Source organism: Leucoraja erinacea, chromosome 4 (genome assembly GCF_028641065.1).
Source record: "Leucoraja erinacea ecotype New England chromosome 4, Leri_hhj_1, whole genome shotgun sequence".
Classification (NCBI taxonomy): domain Eukaryota; kingdom Metazoa; phylum Chordata; class Chondrichthyes; order Rajiformes; family Rajidae; genus Leucoraja; species Leucoraja erinaceus.
Window position 1 is genome coordinate 5,029,946 of NC_073380.1, and position 12,380 is coordinate 5,042,325.

General features: G+C 49.9%; 1 protein-coding gene across 1 annotated transcript in view; it reads right to left on the reverse strand.

Annotated features, from left to right (window-relative positions):
* Positions 1 to 11,886, reverse strand: part of zc3h3 (zinc finger CCCH-type containing 3) — a 169,441-nt gene extending 157,555 nt beyond the window's left edge. The window contains exons 1-2 of the mRNA XM_055633573.1: positions 11,592 to 11,886; positions 4,597 to 6,208 (exon numbers count right to left, since the gene is read on the reverse strand). Of these exons, the coding sequence (XP_055489548.1) occupies positions 4,597 to 6,208; positions 11,592 to 11,637 (1,658 nt within the window). The 5' untranslated portion in view covers positions 11,638 to 11,886. The remainder of the gene's footprint in view (positions 1 to 4,596; positions 6,209 to 11,591) is intronic.
* Between the last annotated feature and the right edge of the window lie 494 nt (positions 11,887 to 12,380).

Consider the following 12,380-nt stretch of genomic DNA (forward strand, 5'->3'; position numbering starts at 1 on the left):
CAAGGTCGGTATTTATGGACAAACATCTATGGAGCCGATATAGATGTTGAAGCAGATATATGAAGATGATCTGCATCAGATGTATGAAGGTGACCTGTTCACCTGTCCATTCTCAGCTTACTTCACATTCACCAATCTGCCACTTAAACGCCAACTGAAATGTCTCAGCACAGAAGCTACTGCACAGCAAACTCAGTCTGAGACCAGGAAGTGATGTACAACTAGAATAGACAGGAATGAAAAAGCATCAGAGCATCTACACACTGCAAATGGATCGATTGTAATCATGCTTAAGAAAGAACTGCAGATGCTGACAAAAATCTAGGGTGGACAAAAATGCTGGAGAAACACAGCCGGTGAGGCAGCATCTATGGAGCAAAGGAATAGGAGACGTTTCGGGTCGAGACCCTTCTTCAATACAGTACTTGTAATTATGTATTGTGTTTCTGCTAACTGGTTAGCACGCAACAAAAAGCTTTTCACTGTACCTCGGTACAGATGACACTTTCAGGAGGTTGAAACTATACATGATAGCACCATGCGAATCAAGAATGTTTATTTGTCACATGTACTGTCCTCAGAACAATGAAATTCTTACTTGCTACAGCATGACAGGCCAGTACATCCAATTCCCTCTCATCCTCCCATGGATCTCTCATGAAGTTCAGGAGCTTCTATCACATATTATCAAAGCTGCCCATGTCATGGTAAAAAGCTATGCACTGGTTCTGTACATTCTGTATCTGTCATAGGGATTCCTAAAGCAACGGAACTATTGGTGCTTCGATAACTCATTACTATCCTCTAGTGGCAACAATCTGCTTTTCCATACAATCGTGTGTAACAACAGTAACAATCGTCACTGCAAAGTACGCATAGAGTCAGTTATACTGCTTGGAAAAAGGCCCTTTGGCCTAATTTGCCCACGCCGACCAACATGCCCCAGCTACACTTGTCCCCCCTGCCTGCGTTTGGCCTATATTCCTCATAACCGTCCTATCCATGCACCTGTCCAAACGGTTTTTAAACTTTGAGATAGCACCTCTCAACGACCTCCTCCAGATGCTCGTTCCATACACTCACACCACCCTTTGTGTAAAAAAGTTGCACCTCGAGTTCCTATTAAATCTTTTTCCCCTCACCTTAAACCCCTCCCCCTCTCCTCTGGTTCTTGATTCTCCCCCTCTGCATAAAAGACTCTGCATTCACCCCATCTATTCCTCTCCAATAGCCTTTTTCTTTAAATCTTAAAAGTGGAATCAATGGAAAGGCCAGAATCAGACAGACATACCCTAAATGTGTTCTTCCGAAGATTGACGTGAAGCCCCATCTTAAATTCCTGGAATGTTTGCATGGAAGGCCCTTCCATAATATTGTACGGTATGCAACTCCAGGTCTTAAACTCAGTTATGGTGAAGCAACACGAAGTGTGTTTAAGTTGAAGGAATCTTATCGGGTATGGCAATCTCATGCACTGCTGCAGCTTTGAACATGCAGGAGTGTGAGCTTTGGGTCAGGGTTAGGGATTGCAGTTGAAGTGGTGCATTGCATTTGGCAGACATTGTACATAAGCTGTGTAAGAAGGAACTGCAGATGCTGGTTTAAACTGAAGATAGACACTAAAAGCTGGAGTAACTCAGCGGGACAGGCAGCATCTCTGGAGGGAAGGAATGGACCATGTTTCGGGTCGAGACCCTTCTTCAGACAAGGGGCTGCACCCGAAACCCTATTCCTTCTCTCCAGAGATGATGCCTGTCCCGCTGAGTTGCTCCAGCCTTTTGAGTCTGTTGTACATAAGCTGATTGGTAATGAGATTGTGGGCTGGAGTAAAGGGGGGTTGGGGTGGGAGATTGCAACCTTCACGTGGTCTGCCCTGTTTCAGCGAATGCAATCAACCTGGCGTGCCCAATCAAATAAGATCAAATAGAACAAGTTGACCTGCAACTTTAGGCTGTGCACGCCACACGCAAGAAGAAGTAGTTAAGGGAAGTCAGCATATGGAAACATTTTAATTAATTGGCTGGGATTGGCTTGAAATATCGCAACAGTAAAAGGCTTACATTTATTTCTAGGAATCCAGTCCCATATTGTTACTAAAATATGGTCTTTCTCAAAAAATGTTTTTTTCTTGCTTCCAGTTCCTCCCCCCAACAATCAGTCTGAAGAAGAGTCCAGCCCAAAACATCACGTGTCCATGTTCTCCAGAGATTCTGCCTGACCTGCTGAGTTACTCCAGCATTTTATGTCAATCTTTGGTATAAATCAGCATCAGCAGTTCATTTTTCTTACACCTTTCTCATTTCCTCAGGAACAGCTTCCAAGCACTCAAACACTGAAAGCATCTAGACTTCCCTATCCACCTGCGATGCCACTTTCAAGGAACTCTGCAGTTGTCCTCCAATATCCCCCCTGCCCTACAACACTCACCAGGGGCCCGGCTTTTCACTGCGAAGGCCCCGTCCTGGTTTGACCAGCCTCCTACTCTACAAGGAATTAAGTCCTAGCCTGCTCAACACCTCTCCCTCTGGCTCAGACCCTCAAGTCCTGGCAACATATTCTCTATTTCTAGGTTAATAGCATCGCTTATTCTCAGAATAAGGAGTGGCAACTGTGTAACTGGACATAAGGAGAGTCTAAAGTCGGGCTCCACCCGAAACGCTGAGCTGGTTTAATTTTGAGATACAGCACGGAAACAGACCCTTCTGAGGAGTTGTGTTAAATCCTGCTACGGAAAGATTGAGGGCCTACCCAGTTCACACGCCAACTATCAATCACCCGTTCACACGAGTTCTATGTTATCCCACTTTCTCATCCACTCCCTACACACTAGGGGCAATATACAGAGGGCCATTTAACCTAAAAACCCACACACAGGGAGATCTTGCAAACTCCACGCGGGCAGCACCTAAGTTCAGGATTGAAGCTAGGTCTGTGGCATTGTGAGGCAGCAGCGTTACCCGCCGTGCCACCATGTCCCCTAGTTTATCCAAGCCCCAATCACCCAAATGGGTGGTGGGTGCATGGAATGAGCTGCCAGTGGATGTAGTTGAGGCAGGTACTATCACAACAGTTAAGAAACATTTAGACAGGTACATGAATAGGACAGGTTTAGTGGGATGTGGGCCAAATGCAGGAAGGTGGGGCTAGTGTGGATGGGGCATGTTGGTCGGTGTGGGCACGGTTTCATGCTGTATAACTCTGAATAAGTGCTCAATTCAGCGAGAGCCAATAATAGAGCCAATTCACATCAAGCTTCAGAAGCCCACTTCTCCCTACACGCATCAGCTGACAAATGTACTGACGACGCAGCAAGCTTAGGAACACCGCCATTCAGACGGTGATAGGTTTGTGAAACTTCAAGTCTTTCACGTATATGACCAATATATCCTCGACAACAAAATCTTTCAGAACAAATACTGTGCAACAGATAACAGATATGCCCGAGCTATAGGGAGACGTTGGGCCGGCTAGGATTTTATTCCTTGGAGTGCAGAAGGATGAGGGGATGGAAACATAGAAAATAGGTGGAGTAGGCCATTCGACCCTTCGAGCCAGCACCACAACTCAATATGATCATGGCTAATTATCCCCAATCAGTACCCCGTTCCTGCTTTCTCCCCATATCCCTTGATTCCGTTAGCCCAAAGAGCTCTATCTAACTGTCTCTTGCTATTGAGGGAGTGCAGCATAGGTTCACCAGGTTAATTCCCGGGATGGCGGGACTGTCATATGCTGAGAGAATGGAGCGGCTGGGCTTGTATACGCTGGAGTTTAGAAGGATGAGAGGGCATCTTATTGAAACATATAAAATTATTAAGGGTTTGGACACACTAGAGGCAGGAAACATGTTCCCGATGCTGGGGGAGTCCAGAGCCAGGGGCCACACACAGTTTAAGAATAAGGGGGTAAGTCGTTTAGAGCGGAGATGAGGAAAAACTTTTTCACACAGAGAGTTGTGAGTCTGTGGAATTCTCTGCCCCAGAGGGCGGTGGAGGCTGATTCTCTGGCTTTCAAGAGAGAGCTAGATAGGGCTCTTAAAGATAGCGGAGTCAAAGGATATGGGGAGAAGGCAGGAACGGGGTACTGATTGTGAATGATCAGCCATGTTCATATTGAATGGCGGTGCTGGCTCGAATGGCCTACTCCTGCACCTATTGTCAATTGAATACATCCAGTGAATTGGCCCCCACTGCCTTCTGTAGCAGAGAATTCCACAGATTCACAACTCTCTTGGGTGAAAATGTTTTTCTCATTTCAGTCCTAAATGGGATTAGAGGTGCATAAAACCATGCAGGGAGTAGTGGGTATATGGAATGAGCTGCCAGAGGAAGTAGTTGAGGCCGGTACAATAACAACATTTAAAACGTATCTAGACAGGTATATGGATAGGAAAGGTTGAGGGATGTGAACGAAACGCAGGCAAATGGGACTAGTTTTGATGGGTCACCATGAACGATTTTGGCCGAAGGGCCTGTGTCTGGTGTATGATTCTATGATACCATGGCAAGACAGCGTTTCAAGACCATCCATTTTATGGACCCCCCCCCCCGCACACTTCAGCAGTGGAGCAGCTATACGATCCAAAAACAGACTCACCTCAGTCCTCCATTTCTCCTGATAATCTTGGTCGTGCTCTTTAGTTTGTAGTGTGAAGATGCAGGTTCGTTAAATGTCTTCTTCGGGCCACCAATGGCAAACTCAGCCCTTCTCAGTGACACACTTTTCACCTGATGACCCGAGGATCTAGCCCTGTGAGGGTCCTGAGATTTCCACTGGTACAGAGACTTTGAAGGGGAAACAGTCTCCACAGCTTTCCAACAGTACTTGCTCGATAAGCCTCCGACCTTCTGACAGTTCGCAGCCTTTTTATGTTTCCCCGCAGATCTAACTCCCGCGTCCAAATCGAGCGTTGCATTACTGCCCGTCACACGTTTTATAGTACTTTTAGCCAACTTTGGCGAAACAGATTTTCGAGTCACCTCACTGGACCTCAAGGGTTGGTTGAACTGAGTAGTGTTAGAAACCCAAACATACTTTGCTCTCCGGCCCTTGCCCACTCCGTTGCAGAGAGGAGAACTAGCCCTTTGTTTCTTAAGTACTTTCAGCGACAACGGGGATTTTGATTTTAAAGAACCACTCGACGTTTGAACAGGAGAGGCATGGTTGGAGACTGTTTCTTTGGCTGACGTCAGAGTCTCATTCTGACATCCACGCGACACAGAATCTGTGTCCAATTCTGGTCCTTTCTGCCAGGTATATTTGGATTTTTTAATTGAGGAAGTACTGCATGCTACTTGGTCCAGAGAACTTGCAGCATCCTGAATTTTTCCTAATTTTGCACAATCACTCTTCTCATCCAATTTTGCGATTGTATTGATTGTCGCAGCTCTGGGCAACTTTGCCCTGTGGACCTCAACATCTGTGCAGACACCTCCATTTGACTCAACGACGGGCCGGACGATACCTGCTCCCTGTGCAGTCTCATCAGCAATGGAATGAACCTTTTCCTGCACATAGGTTTTCTTAAGCTTATACCTTGACGCCTCTGAGTTTACAGTGGTTCTTGTCTCCACCTGGGTTTTAGAAGAACATTGCACCAACACACTGTGGCAGTTATAAGGACCACTTCCCCCAACCTTGTTTCCACATGCTTTGCTTGGCATTTTCCTTTCTGTATTGCATGCATGTTCTTCTTCATCTCGCTTCAATGCACTTTTCACTGTCGATCCTTTGCCAGGGAGGAACTTTGCATCAACTATTCCATTCATCTTTCTGGCCATTTTCACTTTATTTAGCTTTTCCTTCAGCTTATTGTGCTTCACTGCAAGCTCTGTATTCAGGTCCAACAAAGACTGCCCCCTTGCAGTGGCTTGCACTTTCCTCTCTGACTTTACTGTTACGTTGTAACTTTCCGACTCAGTTGGTCTGGCCATGGACTCACTCGCAGAGTTCTGCTCACAGACACTGGAAGGCATTATTTGACCTCGAGAAACATTAGATGCCTCGCCTCCATAGTTACTGGGCTTCTTATTCACTAGAGAGTATTTAGTCCGCCACGAACTACTGGGCTCTGGCCCTGGAACTTTCTGTGAGCAAGCCGAGGTGAATTTAGGGTTGCTTTTAGCCCATGAGCCTTGCCACTGCGGACCACTAGATTCTGTAACCGCAGGAACGTCTCCGTGGACATTCTTGTGGTTAGTTATAAGAGCTGAAGGGTTAAAAAGAAAGACAATAATTAATAGAAATCACCGCAACAACACTTTTACTGCGGCAGAGGACTTCAAGATTCAAGAGGGTTTATTGTCAGGTGCCCCAGGTAGGACAATGAAATTCTTGCTTTGTTTCAGCACAACAGAATATAGAAGGCATGAATACAGAACAGATCAGTGTGTCCATATACCATAGTATAAATATATACACACGAATAAATAAAACAGATAAAGTGCAAATACACAGATAATGGTCTATTAATGTTCAGATTTTTGCTTGAGTTGAGTTCAATAGCCTGATGACTGTGGGGAAGAAGCTATTTTTGAACCTGGACGTTGCAGTCTTCAGGCTCCTGTACCTTCTACCTGAAGGTAGCGGGGAGATGACTTCACATAAAGAGTTGAAATTGTCACAATGTTCAGCTGCATTAGAAGAAGTCCGGAAGAAAGCAAGAGGCGGAGACAGTGGGCTGTGGGAGAGCTGGGAAGGGGAGGGGAAGGAGGGAGAAAGCAGGGACTACCTGAAATTGGAGAAGTCAATGTTCATACCGCTGGGGTGTAAACTACCCAAGCGAAATATGAGGTGCTGCTCCTTCAATTTTCGGTGGGACTCACTCTGGCCATGGAGGAGGCCCAGGACAGAAAGGTCGGATTCGGAATTGGGGTGGGAGTTGAAGTGCTGAGCCACCGGGAGATAAGGTTGGTTATTGCGAACTGTGCGGAGGTATTGAGCGAAGTGATCGCCATGCCTGCACTCCATAGATGCTGCCTCACCCGCTGAGTTTCTCCAGCATTTTTGTCTACCTTCGATCTTTCCAGCAAATGCAGTTCTTTCTTAAACACTATCTTCTCAAGTGGACATATATCAGGCCCTTCACTGGCAAATGGGACTAGCTTAGACGGACAGCTTGATCAGCGTGGATGAGTTGAGCAGAGGAGGCCCGTTTCCATGCTGTACAACTCTTGTGACCCCACGATACCAGACGTCTCTACTGACCACAGGCAAGGTGCCAGTTAACTGGAGGGCAGAAAATGTGGTATTTTATTCTAGAAGGGAAATTAGGACAACCTAACTTGTTACATGCCTGTATGTCAATAAACCAGAGTAGGGAAGTTATTGAAACAAAATCTTCTGAGCAGGATTAATCTACAGTCCGAACATTACATCTCCAAGAACTTCCAATTCCCAGGCAACATCAACTCATCTTTACCATGGATGAGCCCAGACTGTGAATGTGGAGCAGAACAACAGACAGCCAACCATGTCATCTCTGGGTGCCCGCTCTACCACCCACCAAATGGAGCTCAGGGCCTGGCAGACATTGACGCCAACAGAGACAACACCCTGGCTGCTCAACACCCGGCTTGAGATCTAACTATTCCTTTAGCTTATTTATGTTTCATTGGCAAGAAGAAGTCCATGGACATCCAGTCCTTTTGCACTGTGTGGGATGGAACTGCCGTGCTGGTTTACACTGAAGACCTTCAGTCTGAAGAAGGATCTTGACCCAAAACATCACTCCTGCTATCCAGAGATGCAACCCACTGAGTTACTCCAGCATTTTGTATCTATCTTCAGTCCTTTTACACTTCCATTTCCCCACCAGGAAGGCTTCAGGGCCCTCCAATTCCTCCTTATGAGACCCAATCAGTTCCCCTTTACTAACATTCTCCCTCCACCTGGCAGATCTCACCCTCAACAACTTCTCCTTCAACTACTCTCACTTTGTCCAAGTCAAATGTACACCCATGGGCACCTGCATAAGCTCCAGCTGTGCCTGCCAATTTTGTTGGATACGTTAAACACTCCTTCTTGCAAACTTACCCCTGCACCATTCACCAACTGTTTCTGCGAGTCTGAGGTCCAAGCCTATTACGCTGCCTCTCCATTCCCTGCCCAGATGCTGCTTGACCTGCTGAGTTCCAAACATACCCTAGCACGAATCAGCATGACTCCAATTACTCCAACAAACTTCTACAGATGTACCACAGAAAACATACTGCCAGGTTGCATCACAGCCTGGGTTGACAACAGCTCTGGCCAAGATTGCAAGAAATTACAGAGAACTGTAGGTGCAGTTGAGTCCATCAACAGATCAGACTACATCTATACTTTGCACTGCCTTGGAAATGCAGCCAACATAATCAAAGATTTTCCCACTCCGGACATTCCTTTCCCCTGCTCCCATTTGGCAGAAGGTACAGAAGTTTGAAAGCATGACTCAAAAACAGCTTGTGCAGGAAGGAACTGCAGTTGCTGGTATAAACCGAAGATGCACAAAAAGCTTGAGTAACTCAGCAGGTCAGACAACATCTCTGGAGAAAAGGAACTGGTGACTTTTCATGTCGAGACCCTACTTCAGAATCTAGTCACCTATTCCTTATCTAATACCATACATAAATAGAAACAAGTCAAACTCAAGTACAATAGATGTGGCAAAAGGGAGCCTCTTTAGTCGCCTGATAAAGCGATGGAAGAAGGTAGACAAAAATGCTGGTGAAACTCAGTGGGTGAGACAGCATCTATGGAGAGAAGGAATAGGCGATGTTTCGAGTTGACACCCTTCTTCAGACCGATGTCGGGGAGGGGGGGGGCGGCGGGAAAAAGAAAGGACGAGGCGGAGACAGTGGGCTTGTGCGAGAGCTGGGAAGGGGAGGGGAAGGAGGGAGAAAGCAAACACTACCTGAAATTGGAGAAGCCGATGTTCTCGAATAGCGGATGCAGTAGATAAGGTTGGAGGAGGTGCAGGTGAACCTCTGCCTCACCTGAAACCCGACCTTTCTGTCCTGAGCCTCATCCATTGCCAGAGTGAGGCCCACCGCAAATTGGAGGAGCAGCACCTCATGTTTCGCTTGGGCAGTTTACACCCCAGCGGTATGAACAGTGACTTCTCCAATTTCAGGTAGTCCCTGCTTTCTCCCTCCTTCCCTGCCCCTTCCCAGCTCTTCCACAAGCCTACTGTCTCCACGTCTTCCTTTCTTTCCCCCCGACATCAGTCTGAGGAAGGGTCTCGACCCAAAACGTCGCCTATTCCTTCTCTCCATAGATGCTGCCTCACCCGCTGAGTTTCTCCAGCGTTTTTGTCTACCTTCGATTTTTCCAGCATCTGCAGTTCTTTCTTAAACAGAGCGTGGAAGAAGCTCTTTTTGAAGAAGGGTCTCGACCTGAAACGTCACCTAGTGCTTTACTCAAAAGAGCTTCTTCCACTCTGTTCTCAGCATACTAAAGAGGTTTACCTTTGCTCCACCTATTGTACTTGAATTAGTTTGTATTTATGTATGGCATAATCTAATCTGATTGGACAGCAAGCAAAAAAAGGCTTTTCATTGTAACACAGCACACGTGACAATAATAAGCCTCAACCTGTAAACTGGAACATAGCGGACTATCAGAAACCACAGAGGTGCACAAGATTATGAGGCAGACAGAGTTAATAATCACAGTCTTTTTACCCAGAGTAGGGGGATCAAGAACCAGAGGATATAGGTTTAAGATGAACAAGGAACGATTTAATAGGAATCTTTTGCAACACTAAGGGTGCTGCTGGGTGTATGGAACGAGCTGCCAAATGAGGCAGTTGAGACAGATACAAGAGCGACATTTAAAATATATTTGGACAGCATTGAGAAGATAGAACAGTGCAGCTCAGGAACATGCCCTTTAGCCCACGATGCCCACTCCAGTGCCTGCTGTTCAGTTTGCCTCTATTAGCTGCCTTCCTTGGGCCTGTGTGTGCCATCAGCCTGCGACCGGCACGCAATAGGTTCACCCTCAACGAGCTTGGTCACACGTCCTCACTCAGCACGTACTCAACCCCCTAGCTCCCACCTTGCCTCACCTGCCCACTCACCCTATACTACTCTCTCCCTCCCCACCAAACCCTGCCTCACTCCCCCATTCCCATCTCACCCCCACCCCACTGCATCCCCCTACTACCACCCTACCTCATGCTGTATTACCTCACCTCCCCCCCCCCCCCCCACCCCTGCCTCACATCCCCCTCCTATCTCCCCCACATCATCTCATTCACTCCCACCCTGCCTCCCCTGGCCCCCTCATCTGTGCAACCCTCACCCCCCAACACTGCCTCCCCCACCCATCTCACTCATCCCACCCTCACTCCCACCCCATACTAATCCCCCCCCCCCCACTCACCCCATACTAATCCTCCCCCCCCCAAACCCTGCCCATCCCTTCATCCCATCTCACCCCCACCCCACTGCATCCCCCTGTCCTACCCTCACCCCCCAACTCTGCCTCACACCCCCACTCCTGCCTCCCCCACCTCGTATCCCTCACCCCCATCTCCACCCTCCCCTTCACCCCCCTCATCCACCCTCTCACTGAACAAGGGTCTCGACCCGAAACGTCGCCCATTCCTATTCCTTCCCCCCACAGATGCTGCCCCGTCCCGCTGAGTTACTCCAGCACTCTGTCTGTGTCTACTCTCACCCTCAGCTCATCTCCCTTCACCTCCCTTCCACCTCCCGACCCGACCTCCCCTTCTCATCATCCTCTATCCCCCCCACTCATCATCCTCTATCCCCCCCCCCTCCTCCTCCTCTATCCCCCACAGTCCTCATCATCCTCTATCCCCCCCATCATCCTCCTAATCCCCCCCCCCCTCATCCTCTACCCCCCCCCCCCCATCCTCTACCCCCCCCTCATCCTCTATCCCCCCCCATCATCCTCTCCCCCCCCCCCCCTCATCCTCCTACCCCCCCCATCCTCTACCCCCCCCTCATCCTCTATCCCCCCCCCCCCTCATCCTCTATCCCCCCCCACTCATCATCCTCTATCCCACCCCCATCATCCTCTATCCCCCCCCATCATCCTCCTCGATCCCCCCCCCCCATCATCCTCTATCCCCCCCCACTCATCATCCTCTACCCCCCCTCATCATCCTCTACCCCCCCCCCATCATCCTCTATCCCCCCCCCACTCATCATCCTCTATCCCCCCCCCATCATCCTCTATCCCCCCACTCATCATCCTCTATCCCCCCCCCCTCATCCTCTATCCCACCCCCATCATCCTCTATCCCCCCCCCCTCATCCTCTACCCCCCCCCATCCTCTATCCCCCCCACTCATCCTCTACCCCCCCTCATCATCCTCTATCCCCCCCCCCTCATCATCCTCTATCCCCCCCCCTCATCCTCTATCCCCCCCCTCATCATCCTCGATCCCCCCCCCCCCCATCCTCTATCCCCCCCCTCATCCTCTATCCCCCCCCCATCCTCTACCCCCCCTCATCATCCTCTATCCCCCCCATCATCCTCTATCCCCGGTCACCAGGCCCCGCTCCCCCCTCCTCCTCCTCCTCCGACCACCACCTTCTCTCTCCCCGCCGCCACCGCGCCCGGGGCCCGGGGCCACTCACCCGAGAGCAGCCGGATCTGGCGCTCCAGCGCGGCCCGCTCCTCCATCCCGCCGCCGCCGCTGCCGCCTGTCACTGGGCCTGGGTACCGCTGGGCCTTGTGTCGGTACCGGTGCTGCCGCCGCCGTTGGGCCGGTACCAGCGTCCGCCACTGGGTGCGAGGCCGGTACCCGGTCCCGCTGCCTGGGCTGGGTGTGTGACGTGGCCCTGTACAGCCGCCTGTGGGCCCGGTGCCGCCGCTGTGCGTGTGCGTGTGCGTGGGACCCGGTGCTGCCTCCGTCTCCCCGCGACCAGCTCCAGCCCCGCCCCGCCCCACGGCCGCCCTACGTCATAACGTTACAAGCCCCGCCCCGCGGTCGCCCTACGTCATAACGTTACAAGCCCCGCCCCGCTTACGTCATAACGTTACAAGCCCCGCCCTGCCCCACGGCTGCCCTCCGTCATAACATTACTAGCCCCGCCCCGCCCACGGCCGCTCTACGTCATATCGTTATAAGCCCCGCCCCGCGTCACGTCATAACGTTACAAGCCCCGCCTCCGTCACCACCCTCCCCCCCGGGTGAGTGACATTCGCTCCGGCCAATCGGCCTGGAGGTCGCTGGCCAATCAGGTTCGGGTCCGGCCCCGCTGTGGGCGGGTCACAACATCTGTCATCATCGATAGTCAAGTCAAGTCAGAATCAGAATCAGAATCAATTTATTTGTCATTTGGACCCCTGGAGGTCCAAACGAAATGCCGTTTCTGCAGCCATACATAACACACAAATAGACCCCAGACACAACATAATTACAT